Genomic DNA, 21530 nt, shown 5'->3' with positions numbered 1-21530 from the left:
ATCAATACAGCCATTAATTGTGCAATATACAATAAGGAACTACTTATAGCCTACGGAGTCAATAGACTGCTTTCCCAAAGTTTTGCGCAGGGTGGCCATCTTCACACAGGCTGATGGATGGTGTGCGTTTTCAGTGGAGTTCGCTACACTGTCAAACAGATGCAGCACTACAGCAGATATGAAAAGTCTGCATTTTGAGAAATGTTTTTTTTATACTTTATACTACAGTGCATTTGGTATTATATATGTATAATAATAATAATATAAAAACTATTTATATACATATATGCACATACATACATATATATATACATATATGCACATACATACATATATATATATATGTATATATATATATATATATATATATACATATATACATATATATATATATATATATATATATATGTATATATATATATATATATATATATATACATATATACATATATATATATATATATATATACACATACATACAAATATATATATACACATACAGATACACATACATATGTGTGTGTGTGTGTGTGTGTATATACACATATATATATATATATATATATATATATATATATATATATACACACACACACATATATATACATATACTGTATATGTGTGTGTTTGTGTGTGTATTATATGTATATTATCGGTCTTAGAACAACGTCGACAATAATATTGTTTATCGCAATTTCTGGGACAACACATCGTTTGTAGTTTGTAGACTTTCAGAATTATCAGCTGAGGGTAGACAAGTAGACAAACACAGACCGTTTGTGCGAGTCGCTCTGCTGGAATATCCACTAATTTTACGCCACGACCTCTGCGACTCCGCGCAGCAAATCAAATCAACATCCTCGGAGCCGCAGCACTCAAATTTGTTCCAACTGAAGGCGGGACTCTCTCATTAACGACGCCCGCGGAGGAGATCGCAGGAACTCAGCTCATTTGCGCGAGCCTCGTCGGGTTGACGCGGTCGTCCGAGGTGCTTCCCGAGCACGCGTTCATCCGAACAGAAGAGGTCAGCTCGGCGTCCCGCGCTTCTTTTCTTCACGCTTTAGCCTGCAGGCAGCACCGTCTGAGCTGCAGCTCACACTCGCAAGTGTGCTGCATTTTTCAGATGACACACTCTAAAGTGCACTTCAAATGTGCCTTGCGTCGCTGGAAGCACAACAATTTTTTTTTCTCCCCCCCCCCACCCAAGCCGTGGAGGATGCTTCGGCCCCTTCAAATGCTCAGAAAAATACCTAGCGATCCTCGTTCAGAGCGGTGCAGCCGGCTCTGTAGGTTATCCATAGCACATCCATAGCATCCATAACTGAGGCTGGGTGCATCGATCCTATTGAATACCGACAAGTGAATCATCTTTCGGTGCCAAAGTGCGATATCCACTAAAGTGAATCTCCGTGTCTGTGAGCCAGTCATCATTTGGCATATGGTCGCAAACATCTACAATCGCCATTAAAAGACACTCGCAAAAAAAAATTGTTTATATTGCAGTGAAAATTAGCGTCACAGCAAAGAAGTCTTCAGTGTGGCTCCACTTTGTTAAGGTGGATCAAAAATGAAGGAAAATAAGCCATTTGTGTGAAGGATGTAGTAGTAATATAAATCACTAATAAAGTGCCGTAATGGCAATCTGTTTTTGTTGTTATTCATATTGCTTTGAAAACGTCTGCAAACCATATCTGGACCAAGGTATTACTGCGTCGTTAACATTTTGAATCGTACCCAACCCAACCTGGAACTCTTCTTTCAAAAACCCCCGAAGGTTTAAATTGAAACGTAGCTCGTCTCCGTATTTCAACATTAATTGTCACGCCGAAATTCGCACTTGGAGGGAAAGTTGAAAAGGTGCTCGTCGCACTGGTTCAACACGTCCGTGGCCTGTTATTGCTGGATGAAAGAAAATGACTTGTCCCTTCAAGGACCGTGACACTGTGTAATTATCTGAGGGCACATTGAGAAAACAAGGGCGTCGAGCACAACACACACACACACACACACACACACACACACACACACACACACACACACACACACACACACACACACACACACACACACACGAATGAATGAACTGTGCCTGAACTGAGCTCACAGCATTTGCATGGGAACGTGTCCAGCATCACAAGACGACGCGCGAACGCTTCGTTTATTTACATTTTTGGTTCGCTTATTTACACACTTTTTAACCTCCCAGATGGAAGCTGGCGCGCAAAAGCGAAAGCGAAACCGCCGGGGCGAGCTGATCCTCTTCCGTCAGATATCACGCAACAAAGCAAACCCCCCCCGACCCCCGTTCGTTTGAAAGGACAGAGGCCGGAGGAGACGCTGCCTGCGCCGCGGCTCGTTATCCGCGGAGCACGTCGTCTGCGGCAAACGCGGCCTGAATAAATTATGGCAGTGTGTCAAACTCGGGACATTTTCTACAGCGGAAAACTACAGTCGTTGTTCCATTATGCAGCCTTGCTGCTGCCATGCACCCAGGGACTGCAGAGGCGGGAAGTTACAAAGTACAAATACTTTGTTGCTACACTTGGGTAAAATTTTCAAGCATCTGTACTTTGCTCGAATATTTCTTTTTCTGGCAAATTTTTTGACTTTTACTCCCTGCGTTTGCACACAAGTGTCTGCACTTTAAACTTCTTACATTGGAAAAACATGCCTGTTACTTTTGAGTTTAAAAGATACAAATTCTGTTATTATTTATACATAGTACATATATGTATATATACATATTGTTCTATGCAGTATATATACTGTTTGAAGTGGAGCCATTTGAACTACAAAGTGGTGTAGTTTAATATAAAAGTGGATCATAATTTAAAGGGAGATTATTTTACAGTATTTGGACTTATCAACAAATGTACTGTTTGATTCATTGCAAAAAAAATTTGTGTATTTTTATTTACTTGAGTACATTTCAGAATCTGTACTTTCTTACTTTAACTTTCGTAGTTTCCCAATTTGGGATTAATAAATTACATCTATTCTATTCTTTCTATTCTATTCTATTACATTCAGTAAAGGAGTTGAGCCAGTACTTTCCCTTTACCAGAGTATCTATTTACACAAGTATCAATACTTTTGCTGAAGTACAGAGTGTGAATACTTTTGCCACCTCATGGAAAAAAAGACGTGACTCATGTTTCCTTTTCCGTGTTGTCTTCCCCACCAGATGAGGAGTCCTGCGTTTGCGTAGGTATATTTTTAACTCGCCGCCGCGCGGCCCCTTCCAATCTCGCCTCTGTTCCCCGAACGGTTGGGCGAGCGAGTAAAAATAAACACGTCCAATCGCTTAATTTCACGCTTTAAATAGGCTTATTAAAGGATTTCCTCCGTGCGGCCGTGCGGCCGTCGCGGCGGGAGGAATGCGAGTGGAGCGGCGCCAGCCGGCTCAGGCCGCGGCCAGCTCAGGCCCCAGCTGTCCCGTCCAGGTCCTCCCCGCTCCGCTCTTCCTTATTTGTTCCTCCGCTCCGACCGCCGCGCCGCTCTTCCTTTTATAACCGCGTACCTTGCGGCTCTCTTCTTCCTCTCTAGGAGGGGGGAGGTGCGAGTGCTGGCTGGCAGGGGCGCGGGGGGGCGTGGCGGGGAAATACTCGAGATGTGCGTCGCTGCAGCGTAGCTGAACTGCACCGTCACCTCGTCGTGATGACGGGAGTAAAATTGAAACTTCGGACCCCCCCAGTGGTGGGCCACGACTGCCCGTTACCGTGAAACGGACGAGGGTCCGGGACTCGACTGGTCGGGCCACGCGGAACGAGATTTTCAGTCAATACCTCCCCACAACCAGGCCTGTTCCGGTAATCGATAAACCCAATAATTGTACGTTATATAATAAGTAACTACCTATAGACTACAGAGTATATATATATATATAGCCTATTTTCCTGACGTTTTGCTCAGGGTTGGGTAAATAAATGATAACTAAATGGTGTGTACTGACAGTGTAATGTCCTACACAGATGTGGCCTTTTAGGACATTTGAAAAGTCTGCATTTTGAGAAGAGTTGCTGTTATTATACAGTTAATGTATGGGTTTTTTTGTGTTACAGTGCATTTTTGGTAACATTGACAGAGAGTCAAGTTTTTTTGGTTTTTTTCGGATGTATATATATTTCCTTTGATTTCACTGTTAATTTCTGGGACAATATATTGTCTGAAGTGACTCGGGGAGACTGAATCACACTTCTGACTCGGGACGATGATGGAATATGGGAGGTTAGGAGGTTTGTGATGAGAGCAGTGACGGCTAAGGCCGCTTCCTGGGTCGGGTCTCCTCTGGGGCCCAGCAGGTGAAGAGCTCGCGAACCCCAAAAATGGCAATGAAACGTTTGGAGTCTTGAGTGAGTGAGTGAGTGAGTGAGTGAGCGAGTGAGCCTGGGCTCTGGAGCCAGACTGGGGCGAGGCGGCGAGGCAAGATGGGTCAATTGCTCTCAAACCATGACACGCACTATGATGATGGGCGCTGAGAATTCCCACGCTCTCCACTCGCATGCAAGGTCTCGTCATTCACTTGAACAGCTTTACCTTGTTCTGTAACTATTTCATTGATTTCTTTTACTTTGGTCAGACAAACGAATACATTATATATAAACTATGTATTATTTATTTAATGCATTATTTCCTTATTTTGTCAGTCATTCCTACGTTAGTAAGGTTTTTGTCAGCTACCTTTCAAAGAAAAAAAGGAAGCCCTGGTGTCATTATTTGGTTTAATTTTGACTATTTTATTTTATTTTTTAAATATATATTTTAAATGTATTGAGCGTCATATATATGGTTCCATACATTTAAATATTGCACTTTTACATAACATTGGTTCTTATCAGTGTTTCTTTGAACACGCAAATCCCCTCCTGGCGGACAACGACTCACCTGAAACATCTTCTGGAAACTTTCTGGAGACATATTTTGTTCATTTTACACACCACTCATTCATTCATCGGTCCGGCAAATCAAGGACTTTGAGAGCCTGTGGTTACCTGAACTGGGCCTTGATGTTGCTGGGACTGGAGGAGCGCGTCTGGACCTCCTTCTCCTGCTTCTCCCTCAGGATCCTCTCCGCTAGCAGGTAGTAGGTGGCTGTGATGTGGTTGTACTTGTTGGTCTCCAGGGCTCTGAAACAACAGCGTCACATGAGAAAGCGTTCGGCGGCGGGGAACAATAGTTTTTGTTCCCCGTGTTTGTTGATCGGCTGATGAAATCTCTAAGGGCGACGCAAGGCCAACACAATTCAACGTTTAACTGATAGGTGGGTCAGCGTACAGAAGTCTGAACTTGTGCAAATGAAAGGTGAGGATAAATTCCTTGCAATAAATATTCTACGGCAGCTTTTGTAAACTTTACACAACTTGGTTAAGAAACACATTTCTGAGAAAAAAAAAAAAAGACACCTGGTTCATTTGTGATCAGTCAGATCAGTCTCGAGTCTTCAAGTGCAGTTTTCTTTTCTTATTTTGTTGCAGTCACCAGCATTGACCTTCACGCTGCACGTGTACGTGTACTGTCCAGCTCGGTGGTTGCAACACATCCAGAGTACAAAAGCACAAGAATTACAAGACTGTAGTTTTCTTATTTTGTCTTATCATTAACAGTAAACAACTCAAGAATTTCCGTTTGTTTGTGTCCTTCTGATGCCACCAAACACCAAAAAAATATTTCTGGCAAACATTTAATGAGAATAATTAGGATTGAGTAAAATTTCAAGGGTGTCTAAAAACGTATTTTCTCCACAACTGTACATCTAATACAATACAACTCACGTACAACTCTTAGAAGACATAAATGTGTTATTTATATTATAAGATTCTGTTGCTTCCACTCAACTCACTAGACAAGAAATGCATCGCGAATGCAACCAAATGTAAAGTTTCTCAATGAAATCGTCAGCGTCTCGTATCTTTCCGCCGTGACCCACTGACCTCTGCGCGTATAATATGATGCATATTTTCCAGAGTCCCAGAGCCCCGGTGGGATTAGAGCGTAATCTCTGCATATTAATGGGACTAATTAAATTCCAACCAACGCTGCCGACATCTGTAGGCACCGTGAGTGAGAGAGAGAGAGAGAGAGAGAGAGATGGGGCCGTGTGCGGGCAGAGTCTTTATTCATCCGCAGCTCCAAAGTGCTGGCGGCTTCAGATATTTTATGTTTCACTGTGATTTGAAAAGGTGTCGACGCTTCGTTTAATAAAGAGAGGGGCGACGTCCGGACCCGCCCTGCAGGCGGAAGCAGGGTTCGTGCGAGCGCGGCAGCTGATGGGATCTCGTTCCCGGTAGCTGGGCGAGAGCCGCAGTGAGTGAAACGCTGCGGCTCCTGAGCTGCGGCTCTGCGGCGGGAGCTCGGGAGAGACTCGTGCCGTCTACAGAGTCCAGGAAGTACAACACAGCACCGCTACAACATCACCACAATCACTTTAGCTGATGAAAACTGCACTCGCACAAACACAGTCCTTGAACGCATCGTAGCACACGTGCTAAAATGCTCGTCTACCATTTCAGGGGTTATTTTCCACGTCATGGCCCCACCCCCCCGCCCTCAAAACAGCATTGGCTTCTGGCCGGGGACAATGTTATTAAATATGAAAAGAAACATCAACTTTTAGAGTGTTTTTTTTCTTACTTTAATTCGCTATTCAAAAATTGTTATATTTGTTTAGAATAAGAACACTATCAACAAACATGTTGACCATCGACTATCTTTCGCTATGTCTGTGAAGTCACGCTTAACGTATGCTGCCTCACGTCTTCTCACTTTAGGTGGACAATTCTGAGGAGTTTTTTTTGCAGCAGCAGCAGCAGTGTCTTCCACAGCTGGACTGTTTGTCCGCTCCTTCAGTCGCTTTGTCACAAACGTAATGTTGCCTATTTCACACTAGCTCAGCTAGCTTAAGGAACAAATCACCTTGATAAATGGTGCAAACTGGCACATGGGATGATATATTATTAAAGATTATACTTAATAACACTGATGAGCATTTCTTTCTCATCTTCTCTTTTCTGCGGCCCCCTTAGCGCCTTCTGGAGCCCCCCCAACTTTGAAGACCGGCTGTACTAGAACACAGACAGCGCATTTTTTTTATAATTTTTTTTTTTTTTTTTTTTACCTACCTCAGTTTTTCACCAACAAACACGATTATTTAACTTGTAAATGGCTTCGTGGAGGGATCGCAAAGTCACACGGCGAAACAGGGGCTGGAGCGCATCAGAGGTGTGAATGCCTCCGTGCGCCGAGGGAGGCGGCGGGGAGCCGAGAGACGAGGAGGCTGACGGGAGCAAGTGTGAACTTGAGATGTGCGGCACGCCTCTCTTATATTCCTTTAATGACCTGTGTGCAGCTCTGCCTCCCTCTCGGTGTGAAGCTGCCGCCGGCTAAAGACGTCCGTCCGTCAGAACGCTAGTTGTTGTGTGCGCCGCGTTGCGCGTATCGATTGTACAGTACGAGAACCGCTGAACAAGGTGGACTCAGGGCTGGAACACTGCGGCTGTTATTAGAGGAGCATGCGGCTGGTTGGACAGGTGGGGTTTTGGAATAGAAGAAAAACTCTTCTTAAGATTTTTACAAAGTGTAACTCTTTCCTGTATTCATTTCTACTCAAAAGGAAAACTAACTGAACTCCTGTCATAAAAATAACACAATAATTACAAAATATTGCAACTTTAATTATTAAACTTTATTTCAAGGATATCGACAAGATACCATAATCAATGAAACAAAGTCACGATAAGAGAACAAACCTAATTTCCATGTTATGACAGGTTCATTCATCTCAAAACAGGGGCTGATTGCTCAAAGAAAACTGATTAGTCATTATTAGCAAACATCTTCAGGTGTTTTGGATGTCTCGGTTGATTAGGTTGCTGATTTTAAAGAGTCATAATCAAGCAGTTCATAGGTGACGATCATCTTTTTTTTTTTTTTATCAATTTGCAGCCAGGCAGGATTTTCTTTTTCTTTCTTTTTTTTTGTTTTTAAACGTCTGATTTGAACACAGCATTCAGTTTTCACCATTTGGCCAATATTGCAAAAGGAAAGTAAACTGCAAGCACTCAACAACTGACTATCAAATCTACCTTTACCATTGACAGATGAGCAGTAGTGAGCAGAAGTGATTTTGTGATAGAAAAATTGTATAAACAATGTGAAGGGATTTTTAATTTTTCGCATTTTTTTCACCTACTATTGGTTTTTTTGTTTCTTTTGGGAGCATGTGAACACTCCAGGCGGTTTTCATACTGCTTGCTTTATTATTTAGACATTCGCCATTTAAAAATAACATGTCTGTCTATTGCTTGAGGGGTCTGTCATTTTTGTTTCATTGTCATTGGCTCATTAACCTCTGACGGCTCAAGTCAACGTAGTACGACTACGGTTTCCAGTTTCAACAATGCTAAAGTCTTTGTAAGACGGCATGTTCGGTTTCGCCAGCTTGCACGGAAGAAAGGCAGAGATTAGGTCACACTTCCCAGAACCCAACCAGTTATAATACAATATAATATCATAGACCGACCCCTCAGGCATTAGAACAACTTTATCAATCAAGCAATGAATGGATGTGTTTTGAAAGTGAGTCTAACATGAAGTTCAAGGTTAAAGGGGTGTGTATGTAGATAAATCACTACTATTTACTAACCTATACTAAAGCAAGTGAACTGAAACGTGACGATTGAAAATGATATTCAATCGAGCCCAAGTGGGCCCAGAATATAAAATCTAGCAAACTTCAGAATATTTTAAACATATTTTGATGCCGTGCACAATTACGCAAATTGCTGCTAATTCAAATTAAATCCCCAGTAATAGCATTTTTTTCCACATTTGGACAGTATTACCAGAAAGCCCGCTACTAGAAGCTGCATTGTAAAACTCATAAGAGAACCATGACTGTGAATAATGCACCGTATGCTAAGTTGTTGCTTGCTAATGCTTTGGATTTATATGAACTTCACGAATGTCAGGGAAAGAACATGAATAATAGATGGGGAACAAAATGTCAAGAGACGGAGCGACTTACTCGACGATGGCCTCTCGGTCGGCGATGTCTCCCAGCACCATGCGCTGGATGATGCTGTTGTGCTCCTCCTCCGACAGGTTCTTGTGCGACACCAGCGGAGTGTTGTACTTGGTGGCCGGGGAGGGGTCGACACCCTGCAGCCAGGCGTGGCTCTCGATCTCTTCCAGAGAGGCTCTTCTCTTCGGCTCCCTCTGGAGCATCCGGTCTATCAAACTGGACAAAAAAAAAAGAAGAAAAAAAAGGGAAGAAACCATCTTAGTAAAAACGTAAAAGTTGCAGGGTCCAGTGACACATTGCGAGTTGCGTCTGTGGATTCCAGTTTCCTCAGCAGCTTGATGAAAGACACTTGAGTATCTGGCCTGCTTTTGATAATATGGGAATAAAGCAACGCTACAAGAAAATTTGCTCCCGCAATGAATAGAATAGAATAGAATAGAATAGAATAGAATGCCTTTATTAATCCCATAGTGGGGAAACTTGCATCACCGGCAACTTTAGATAGTGACACAATGATTTACTTCCTTCATATTGCAATTTGGCGACCAAACAAGATGAATTTTTCCATATTTGATAGGACGGGATCAATTGGATCAGTGCTTGAATTGAATATAGTGAAGTTCTGTACCCAGTATCTGGTGACAGCAGCAAACAGTTGTCAGAGAGTGAAAAACAGCAGTGCACACAAATTGATCACTTTAATTCATTAACTCATGTCCAACAGCATATCTCTTCATATCAAAGTATCTGCATTCCGGAGGGAAATCTGCATTACGCCAACCGGGTTTACTTTAACTGGTGGCAGGCATGAAAACATGTGGTTGCGCTGATCCCCGCAGGATCAGCACTGGAACATCCACAGTTAATACCTCGCCTGAAATCAAAAGATGAAGTGACAAAATGCTTTTTACAGCTCTGAAAGTCATTGGTGGGGGGGAGGCGGGGGGGCTCAGCGCTGCTGCTGCCAACATTCTCTCTCTTTTTTTTCCCTCCCTTTGGTGAACCTCGCCAAGGTTTCAGCCACGTTGCCGAACCAGAACCCAAGAAACGGTCCAACCCGTTTCCGCCACTGCGTTGGGTGAACAGATGGCGCGATTGGAGCGCGGGTCCGCCGAGCGCGGCGGCCCGGCTGCAGAGTGCCGCGGCTTTGGTGGATGCTGCTGATGTGAAAATACAGCTGGTCCGCTCGGCGGCTTAAATCCAACACAAATGACTGGGTCGAAAAGCCGAGATTGTGACTTAATAGGATTGCGCGGGATACGGAATCTGGTGAAACGATTAAAATGAAGCGCCGTGCGTCCAGGAGGAACCTGCTTTTGTCGGACGAGGGTGGTGCGATCGGGTGGGACCGCCGTCAAAGGAAAAAAAAAAAAAAAAGAAAATAGTCCCTTCAGCCACCGTACACACCGTGGGGGTGAATTGGCTGCATATCACACTTGATTTAGAGCGCAAGATAAAAAAAAAAAAGAATAAAAATAACGCCACCTGCTCCCAAAACAAACACCCCCGACAACCGAGTCAATATTCAAGCAGCATGAGAAGCTGGAAAAGCCAATCAAGCCTCACATTGAGTGAATTTATTCGGCTCTGCGGGTGCCGGTGGAGCCCCGGGATGCAGACTGGCAGGGGGAGCAGGGCTGCCTGTCAGTCATCATAGCCAGGGAAGGATTAGTGAGAGCGAGGCCAGGCCTCCCAGAGGATCCACGGTGGCCACCAGCAGCCACTGCAGAGGCAGGAGCAGCGGAAGGGGAAGACGACCTGCGCACGACTGAATCGCTTTATTTCAGGTTTCTGCGATTGAATTCGCCAGGGGGTGGGGGGGGTTGGGGCGGGGGACTGTTTCTGTATATTATCTCTGAATTGGTTGTGTTGAAGCTTTCTTTCGGAGGGGGACTGTGAACGCAGCGCGTGTCTAAAGACGGTCACGTTAGCAGTGTTGTAGTCAAGGCCGCACCAATCGAGACCGAGACGTAGTCAAGACCAGAGAGAGAGTCGAGATCGAGACAAGCCCAAGACTTGATGCGTCAAAGAACAATAACAACAAAGACCAAGAACAATCTCGGAGCGCTACAACACTGCACTTTACATTGAATCGATGCTATGCCAAGTTTTGCCATTCGTGTGACAAATGAACAAAAGAAAAGTGAAAAAGGAAAAAAAGGAAAACGCGGGAGGAAAAGGAAAAGAGATAAGAGAAAACAGGGGGGAAGGTAAAAAAAGAAAGTGGGAAAAAAAAGAAACAAAAAATGGGGAAAAAAACTAAAGAAAATGTGTCACCTGAACTTTGCTCTACAAGCCTGCCTGTTATCTTGTTTGGCTGGATTTGGCAGAACAGGAAACATGTTCATGTTAATTTTGCTTTTAAACATTTATGAGGCAACGGCCGGAATGTTTGTCAGTTTCTACTCTTTTTTTTTTTTTTTTTTTTGTAACTGTTTTAAACTGCTATTGCATTGCTTTTAATTATTGGTGCGATTTTTTTTTTATTGTTTTTTTTTTTTTTAACAGCACTTTGATGGCCGAGTGAGAGGAATGCTGGTCCAGTGAGGCCTGTACAATTCAAACTAGGCATTTTTTGTACCAAAGTATCCTTGTTCATTGGTGGAAGTTGTCGATCAAAATGAATCTATTAAATCTGGAAATTGCCGTAATTGGATCCCTGGATCCCTTGGAACAAGTGTCAGTAAATTCTACTGCAATTAACAATACAGCCCCTGAACGGACCCACGTTGGGTCATCAGCAGTAAATACCGTGCGGAACCGGAGGGACGCAGTATAAATACACTTTTACATCACCGGCTGCCACCTGCCTCAGCCCTGTTTGGGAGCCGTCGGCGTGCGCCGCATCTCAGCAGGTTGCAGTCTAATCTCAGGTGACACCGTGAAGCTCCGGCAGATGTGCTTACAGCACGCTTGAGATGAGGCTCAGAGAAAACTGGTTCATGCGAAATTGAGCATTGTTGTTCCTGGGCCAGGGTTTTTCAAAAAAAACGCAGACGTCTGGGAAGAGATTTCCAACGTAAAGATTTCCACGGAGCCAAATGGAATCGGCGCCGCCAAGGCGGCAGCAACCTGGACAACACGTGTACACTTTTCCACTGAGAGTCATCATCATTTCTGAGCACGAAGGAAGTAAAAGTCAGTCACGTTACCTAAAATGTGACGCGCCCTTGGCGCGACGACCTCGTCTCAGAGGTCAAGGAACATCTGCTACTTTGGTACAAATAATCGAAATTACCCAAACACCGGAAAGACTTCACAGATTCAGCTTTGATGAGCGTTTGTTTTTCACACTGTCAACATTGCGACAGTGTGAATTTATATCCGATCCATTTTTGACAGATGTCAAAATTGCTCTGAATTTTCATTTCATCAGACACTTGATGCCGCCTGACACGCTGATGCCCAAGGAAGTCACTTAACGATGATGGAACATAAACAAAATGATCGATTCATCCCATGGCGGAGCTTAAGGCACGTCATGATTCATTTCCCTCCCCTTCATCTCATTAAGCCGCTGGTAATTGATATTTGAATTGTTCCTGTCTGGCCTCATCCGCAAAAAGCAGCCAATACGTTCTACAGTCTTCTGGACTGGAGCGTTGGTAATGATGTAATTAACCGCAGAGTAAGCTTATGTTTATACAAGATATGCTTTAAGAAATGGGGGGGGGATCTGAAGGACCCTTCGCTGGTAATTACCAGCCCACATTTACTGAGTGAGTAAAGAGCCAAGTACATACAGACAAGAACAACCGAGGAGTGTTTTCACTCACTCTCACTCTGCACAATTTGACCGTCTTTAGTGCATCTGCTCTTGTCTGTACAGAGATTGACTTGAATGTTTCTTGTAATCACTGGACAGTTTCTGTTTTGTATTGTATGATCAAAAACATTTATTCTTGTCTGCAGTTTGACAACAGAGTTACATCAGAATGTTAGGCCAGGTATTATTTGAGGTATTTAGTCAATGGAATTAGAAAGAAAGAAAGAAAGAAAGAAAGAAAGAAAGAAAGAAAGAAAGGACAATGCAAGATTTTTTTTTAATCGATTTCTGTGGATATCAAAGTAAACCCCGTTTGCTTCACAAAAAGCAGCCCTATCTTACCTCCACATTGGCGGATTTGTGCCTTAAAGATAACAACATGAAAAACAATAGCGAAGGCCACCATTTAACGACATAAAGACGTTGTTTGCTGGTGATCATTCAACAATCAAACGCAGTTTCGGAGCCATTTGAAACGTAAACGACGTGACGCAACAGGTAGCGGTGGGGGTGGTGGGGGGGGGGGGAGGCTGCGAGCCAATTCTCACACATCCCAGCGTCGGTGATGTGTGCAGAGCAAACAGACGAAAAGAGGTTTACGATGTGCGTGCGTGCGTGCGTGTGTGCGTGCGTGCGTGTGTGTGTGTGTGCATGCTCCATATGGTTTGCAACAACAATGCCGGATGAAAGAACGCGGTGTTCCATTCGGGTTTACTCTTAGCTGTAGGACAGCCCACGCAATCAGCAGCCACACATCCATCCCGCTGCCACCACCAGCTCCGCTGCTTTTATCAGTCCTTTTCAAAGCCTGCTGGAGAGGCTAATGGCGGCTATAGCGGCGACAGGTGGCGGGTGGCGGAGGGTGTAAAAAAAAAAGAAAAAAAAGAAAAAAAAACTATTCTGATCTAATCCCTGGAAATGGAAATCAAGGAGGACGGAAAAAAACCAGAACCAACCGCTCGGGAGGGGAGCGGGTGCTGGATCGCAAACAAGCGAGGCGGCGAATAATTAATTTACTGAGGCGCGTGGATGTATTTCAGTGAGCGTGGAGGGCCAGGAGGAAATCGCCAGAAAGGAAAGAAAAAAAAGAAAAAAAAAACATCTGGATATTGTGTACCAGGTGATTGGGACTTGTGATGACATACATGGGTAGCAGCATCCACCAATTACTGCACCACTCTGCCAGAAAGCCATCAGCTGATTGGCAAGTTCCACCGAGAAAAGACCAGAAACACTCATTTTGGCACCAGTTTTAGTGCAAGAGTTTGTAAATCGCCCCTCAATTCAAAAGCCTGCATCTACACTTGTCTTTCCCTAATCTTTCAAATAAATAAATAAATAAATAAATGAATGAATAAATAAATAAGGTCACATTGATCCTTGATATAGTCCCAGTGCCAAAGCAAAAGGCTTCATGTGTTGCATCACAAGCGCTGGATAAGCGCATTCCCTGCAGCGCAACCCAAAAGAACATCAAAACACAACACAATTAAATATTGAAAATTGGATTTCATTTTTCACGTTGGTCTCGCTCTCTTATTCCTTCACATTCAATTTGCCAGCGAACTTCTGGCAAACACTTTGTTTTGCGCGACGCCACAAACCGTCGCCGCTAGTTCTTTCACTCATTTACGTTTATAATTTCCTAACCGTACAGATGGCGCGTGCGACATCCCGCCATTCCCCGTCCGTCCACCATCCCACCACCACGTTCTGCCGGGCAGTTGACACAGCTGAGCGTTGCTCAACCCTCTCCCTAATTGGCAGCGTTCGGAGCGCTGCGTGAAGCTCCACTGGTCGGTAGCGGCGAAGCGCAGGCGACACGTGAAACTGCTGGGACATCCGGAGGAATGGGCGACGAGGGCGGATAATTCACCCACGGCAATAAAAAAAAAATATATATACATATGAGCCCGGGAGGAGCCGCGGCCGCGCAGCAACGGATAGCAGCTCGTCTTCTCTCCAGTCGGAGCTCATCAGATGGCTCACAGCTGCTCCGGCTTAGCACTTCAATCTAGTTGCATCTCTCCTTCCGCTCTGCAGATAAGCGTTTATTTCCTGTCTCTATAAATACTTGGATGTAAAAACGAGAGTGACAAAAAGAGGAAAGGGGGCGGGGGCGCGGGGGGGTGGGGTGGGGGGGGGGGAGAGCTTGCTTTTGCAACGCCGTGAGAACAGTGATTCCTAAGCTGGCTGCAGCTTGGAAAGCACACAGCAAAGCCACCATGCTTCCTTCAAGTCCACGCCTCCCTGACATAATGGCCATTATGTAAAACATTTATTTGCTCTATTGGCCCATAGTCATTAAAATATTCATTTGGTACGAGCTGTTACAGATAATCATTGATAATAAATGAATTGTGCATAAGAGGGACTATTACATAGCTTTGTGTACTTTATAACAGGGGGTTACAGAGCTGTTTTGATGGGGTTGTCACTTCATGGGCAGTTAAAAAATATATATATACTATATGTGTGTGTGTGTGTGTGTGTGTGTGTGTGTGTGTATATATTACATTTTTCTTTGCGTTATCTTTTTACATGGGCAAAACAGACGCGCACTGAAAACTAAACATAACACATTCAAAGCCAGTTGGATAAGTTCAGCGTACATGGCACAGCACAGGGCCAGGATGAGAAGTTGTACAGCCACTGTCGCCGATTAGCTCCATGACAGCTAATTAGATTCGCCATCGCTAATGAAAAACCTCTGATGCACAGTCAGCACAGGTGTGTCTGGCGCAGGCAGAGACGGCTGAACGCAGGTGAATTGCCCTTCACGTGTGGACAGAGGTCAAAGTCTGATGTTTAGCCGACTGGAAAGGAAATGCACACATCGGTGGAAGATTCTACTTGTCACTCATTTCCGCCTGTGGTTTGAGGTTTCGAGTTGATATCCACCCATCTAAAGTGTCGCCAGTAAACAATGATTGTGGGTGAGGCTGGATCAGCAGTCTAGTCTCTGGGCGGCGTTTAAACTTGGCCCATGTCTGGTCTAGGACATGCATGTTTCTGTCTGTCACATATAGGTAACGATATGAATGATTTGTTAATGTTTTCTCGATTGAAGCTAAAAGTTGCCAATTGAAAACAAAATGTCTCTGAGAAGTCTCAGTTTCCATTCTGATGAAGGTGTGAGGTGGAGTGAGGTAATATTCCAATTATCTAAACAGCATGCAAACGCACTGACTGCAGATTCACTGGTGCTTGTGCTCCCATCCGTACAAACTCTCTCCTCCCACTTTGTGTAACGCTGTGCAACGTTAAGTGAAATTCAGATCATTAATTCAAGCTCAAAACATAAAATCTACCACAGACACAACAGGCAATGCAGTTCAGACGATCCGCACTGAGAGATTTCGTGAATGTATTACTTACTCCTTGCAGGCGCTGGAAACGTGGGCCGGTACAGTGTATTTACAGTCCATGATCATGGTGAGGGTCTCACTATCGTTGGCCTCTTGAAACGGTGGCTGGCCGCATACCAACATGAAGAGGATGACGCCAAGGCTCCAGATATCTGCGGCACAAGAGAGAAAATCAGAACAACATGTACCGTATACCAGCAAATCAGAGGACGTCACGCAAATGCAGCACCAGTCGACATGACCAAACCATGGGTAGTAGTTGCAAACTATACCGGTTTACCACTGGGATGTGCGTAAACTAAGGGCTGCAACTATTAGTCGGCATAATCGATTACGTAGACGACATAAATTCGCCAATGCGAAATATGAAGCGCTGACGTTGTGTTATTGTTATTGTAAATTGATGAATGATAAAATCCCACTCCGGCCGCTACATGTTCATTTGTACCTGCAGTGCAGGACTGACCACCGAGGGTGGCAGTGTCGCTCATTGTTTATATGCTGCAAAAAAAGAGAGAAGAAGAACGGCTTCTTCTCTGAAAACGCTCGAAAAACGAAAAGAATATTTCATTAAAAAAAAAAAATTAAGAGCGAAACACGTTAGGGGCAAACTCTGTGAAGCTCACCTAGCATCCCATGCTAGCACTACGGCCAGACGCGAACACCCGAAACACCGACACCCCGGAAACGCTGTATCATTACGCACCGCAGAGAGGAGTTCACAATTAACTTCGAGGACAGCTGTTTCGTCATTATGTTTTGAATTACACGCTTATTTGTTAATTCATCTTCAGCCGGTGACGGAAGCACATAATACGTTTTTTCGCACGCCGGAAAATCATGGAACAAACGTGAATAAATATACCTATGATATGTTAAGTTGGACAATAGAACAATTCACAGATTTGTCATTATTTTTGATATATTTGTTTAAACACGTATGCTGTCAGCGTACAACAGTATAACACCGGTGTGAAGATTTAAGCAAGCTAGGTTAAACAGAAGTCCAAAATAGGAGGTGAAAAGAAAGAAGATAATCGAGACTACTTGTGACTAATCGACTAATTGAAAAAATAATTGATAGATTAGTCGACAACAAAAATAATCGGTAGTTGCAGCCCTAATGCAAACTATCAGAGGACTGTATATATAATATACTGTTCCAGTATATTAAATAGGATGTTATATTAATATACAGACATAATAGCTACATATTACAATGTATCATTTCATTGTGTGTTAAACTTTCACTACCACGCAACTTTAAAATGGTGCAGCAAAGAATTAAATGTATAAACCTAAACTATACATCCCTTGCCACTGGCCTGTGGCAAATGTTATCAATCCAAATTCAATTATACTATAAATGAATAGGTAAAATCTAAAATAGCTGTAAAAAAGACTTTTGGAAAAGATGTTTCTACTGTGCAGACGACATCATGATGAAGTGTATTGGAGGGGGGGAGAGTGTTTTTCATATGAATACGTTCACTCGTGTTCTTTTCTGAAGATAAAACGACTTCAATGAGAAAAGATGCCAATGAACGGAAACCAGAAACACAATGACAGGAAGCGACACGTACTCTGAAATTCTCGTAAACACCAGGGAGGGGAGGAGGTGCAAGTGGAAGAAGCGATGGTAAATGTCACGACTTTATAGTGTTCCAGCTTCCCACAGACACAGACACAGGCACGCACTCAGTCACTCACTCAGACCAGACCCATCTCCTTTTAGTTCCCATGGCGCTGAAATAATCGCGTGTTCTCACAGAGCCCGGATGGCAGCTGCAATGTGGGAACAAATAAGCGCAAATAAGGGCTGGAAACTGTGCATCCAGGACACATTGATTTCCCCAACAATAAAAAAAAGGGAGTGGAAAAAAACGAGCTGAGCAATGTCATCAAGTTTGTTTCCTGATAGTAAAAAAAAAAAAAAGCCGACCCGCAGGCACGCACACACTGCTTGCACCTCTGGAAAGCAAACTGTCAGCTTGCAGAAGCACTGAGCCGTGCCGACCTTCTGCAGCACGGCGTGCATACACAAGCAGTCGCACGCTCATGCTAACCTCACCCCAGCCGTGTGAACACAACATGTGTAACGGCCCGAGGATGAGGCGGCGCCCGGCGGATGGAGGTTTGGGGTAACTTTAGGTTGGGAGGGTTCTGGTACCATCCTGAACTGACTGCACACACACACACACACACACACACACACACACACACACACACACACACACACACACACACACACACACACACACACACACACACACACACGGGACGCCAAGTCCATTGGACACACGTTTGAACAGGAGCTCTGGACAAATACTGTGTGGATATACACTCTTTGTCCGAAAAACATTTGCAAATTGCATGAACGTTCCCATTCCAAATGCCTGATTTAGCACAGAGGCAGCGCCAACTGAGTCTGGAATGAGAGGAGAGAATGAAAGAGAAAAAACACTGAAGTGGCGCTCTGATGCTGGCAGCACTGAACTACCAACAATGACAAATATTTTTAGTTAGCTGGTTTTAAATTACGCTCCAACACTCACAAGTCCAGGTGCAATGGACGCAAGATTATGTATAAGAGCAGGTTAGTGCTGATGACACTTTCAGTCAACTGGCCTTACATTTTAAATTGTGCAAACTCTAAATCTTTGGCTTGACTTTGTTGAAGCAGAAAAACAGAGGAATTTAAGGGCAAGGGTTAATTGAAGTACATGTAAATAGTGGTTGTGTTTATAATGCAGTTAAAATCTATTCAGTGTCAAGTCATGGCAGTGCTCTTCAAACAGAGATACCTGGTTGCTACCGTAGGCAAAGATGAAATGGGAGTAAATAAAAGATAAAAAGTTGAAATAAAAGCACTTTTAAGCAACCTTTGGAAATGTGCTTCAAAACGGCAATGATGCTTTTCCAGTACGCGATTTCACACAAATTGATGAGGCTATGTAGTGTGTAGTTATGACATGGGGTGGCGCTACATCAGGAATGACAATCAGTTGGACAAGATGTAATTATTCTTACAAGTCAGTCTCATAAGAAGTCAAACTGATAAAGAAAGCATGCATGTCCCTTGCTCCTATGGTAACATGGGGAAAGGAGCAGCTACCTCAGTTTATTTTGCAGAGCCATTTCTATAAAACATTTTGTGCATCACCTCTGCTTCAAAAGACAAATGGTGCCTCTCAAGCCTTACTGCTAATTAGAGGAATTAGTGGTGAAATAAACAAAAAAAAACAAAAAAAAACAGTTTCCATAGAATTGCCAGTGCAATTTGCTCTTAATGTGCATTAAAGCTTTCAACAGAGACACGCACTATTTAGTGGGTATCCTGGCCCGGCCCACATCCGACAGCAGTCCAGTCAAGTGAAAAGCTAGAATATCTATCTTATACTAACTAGAATCCTAGTTCTGAACCACAGATGATCAGTTTACATCGGTATCGCAGTTCTTAAATGTCTTTGTTTTCTCTGAAATAAATGACATCATTTTCATGCAAAAAGTTGTAGCAAAAAGCGACTTTACAACTACCTGAACCTGATTGAGGTCTCGAAACAAAATCGTTAAAAAAAACAAACAAGCAAAAGCAGTCAGCGGTGTTTTTGCCATGCTGTGTCAGAGGGGGCCTCTGTGAAGGACGAGTCCCTGAAGGCAAAACACACAGGCTCTGTCGGACGACTCGTGTTTTCTGTCTCCCTTCCAGATGGCATCTGTTCTGAGTGGAAGAGTGAACGGCTTTGGCCACGCTGGGCCGCGGCTGAGGCTTAATGAACGGCCTGTTGCAGGGACAACAGAGGCGGCTGATGGGTTTGTCTGCGGCGCTGATACGGCTGCTGTGCGCCTCAACCTTATTAGCGCAGAATGGTTTGATTGATTTGGATCCAAGTTTGTGTGCTGGCTGTTAGTCAACTACAAGCAGCCTTTCATTTCCTTCTTACGAGTAGAGCCATAAAACAAGCTGCTTTAATACTCGAAGACAGGACAATGGTGAGATGGACCATTCAAAGAACAGCCTTTTTCACACGTTTGTGAAGATTATTTTTGATGTTTGATGATTTAGAACAACATAATGGTCAAAGGCCATGTGCCAACTATTATGTTGTGGAATATAGGCTGAGGATTAATATTACAACTTCATGCTAAATGCCTAATGGTGAGCGATTTGTTCTGGACTGACCTGGACACAATTAGAATTCATATTAAATTAATGTATCAATTGGCCAACAGATCAGATTGATTTTTTGACTAGACACAGCCTTTTTTCTTTCATTGTACACTTGACATTCAGCAATTTTGCTTCTCATTTGTAATTCTAATTAAGTTGATAACTTAAAAATGTGCAAAAAAAACTGAATTACAGCACTGCAAAAGTAATTAAACAGATTAATTAATTGTAATTTTAATTAAGTTAAGTATGTTGAACAAAGCGACACGGTGGCGCAGTGGTTAGCGCTGTCGCCTCACAGCAAGAAGGTTGTGGGTTCGATTCCGGGGCCCGGACCTGGGACCATTCTGTGTGGAGTTTGCATGTTCTCCCTGTGTCTGCGTGGGTTCTCTCCGGGTTCTCCGGCTTCCTCCCACAGTCCAAAAACATGCATGTGAGGTCAATTGAAAATTCTAAATTGTCCGTAGGTGTGCATGCGAGTGTGAATGGTTGTCTGTGTCTATGTGGCCCTGCAATGAACTGGCCACTTGTCCAGGGTGTCACCCTGCCTTCGCCCTAAGACAGCTGGGATAGGCTCCAGCAGACCCCCGTGACCCTGAATAGGAATAAGCGGGTATAGAAGATGAATGAATGTTGCACGTAGGGGAGAAAAGGGGAGATTTTTTATTGTATGTTTATTAATAGTTGTTATTCTGTGCATGCAACAGTGATTCAGGGATCGTCTCTGTTTGTAGGGGTAATTCAGATCACTTGGGAATAGTAACAGGGAGTTGGATTAAAATGAAAAAGCATTGTGCCCAACTCAAGGTATGCACTAATGCAAGGCAGCTTTAGAGTGGACATACAAAATTTGAGCTCACAGAGTACAGACCTTCAGTGGAAACACCATCTCAATTAAGGAGAGGTGGAGAGGGGGCGGTTGGCACCACAACACGAGCGCCCTGTAGTGCACATTAATGGAAAGAGATTCTGGAGGCTGCAGCAAGCGTCACCTGGGAGAGCAGACAAACGCAGGCGGGCTCAGGCCGGAGACATCGGCGGAAACGCCGCTGCCGCTGACAGGCAGCTGAAGAGGCCACGAGCCGCCTGGCGACAGCTGGAGCTCCACTTCAGCCTCTCGCTGTCACACGCAGACGAGGTTCAGCTCCACACGTGCACGAGACAGCTGGCCAGCGTGCCAAGGCGCTAATTGGTGACAACTTTTTG

The 21530-nt window shown here is 43.9% G+C and overlaps 1 protein-coding gene across 1 annotated transcript in view; it reads right to left on the bottom strand.

Moving 5' to 3' along the window:
* Positions 1-21530, bottom strand: part of snrka (SNF related kinase a) — a 37676-nt gene that overhangs the window by 3105 nt on the left and 13041 nt on the right. Inside the window, exons 3-5 of the mRNA XM_076040688.1 lie at positions 16164-16305; positions 9023-9235; positions 4992-5126 (exon numbers count right to left, since the gene is read on the bottom strand). Of these exons, the coding sequence (XP_075896803.1) occupies positions 4992-5126; positions 9023-9235; positions 16164-16305 (490 nt within the window). The remainder of the gene's footprint in view (positions 1-4991; positions 5127-9022; positions 9236-16163; positions 16306-21530) is intronic.

This window comes from Nelusetta ayraudi, unplaced genomic scaffold, assembly GCF_046127955.1.
Source record: "Nelusetta ayraudi isolate G7.1 ecotype Tasmania unplaced genomic scaffold, CSIRO-AGI_Nayr_v1 ptg000063l, whole genome shotgun sequence".
NCBI classification, from domain to species: Eukaryota; Metazoa; Chordata; class Actinopteri; order Tetraodontiformes; family Monacanthidae; genus Nelusetta; species Nelusetta ayraudi.
This window is presented reverse-complemented; position numbering and strand designations above follow the sequence as displayed.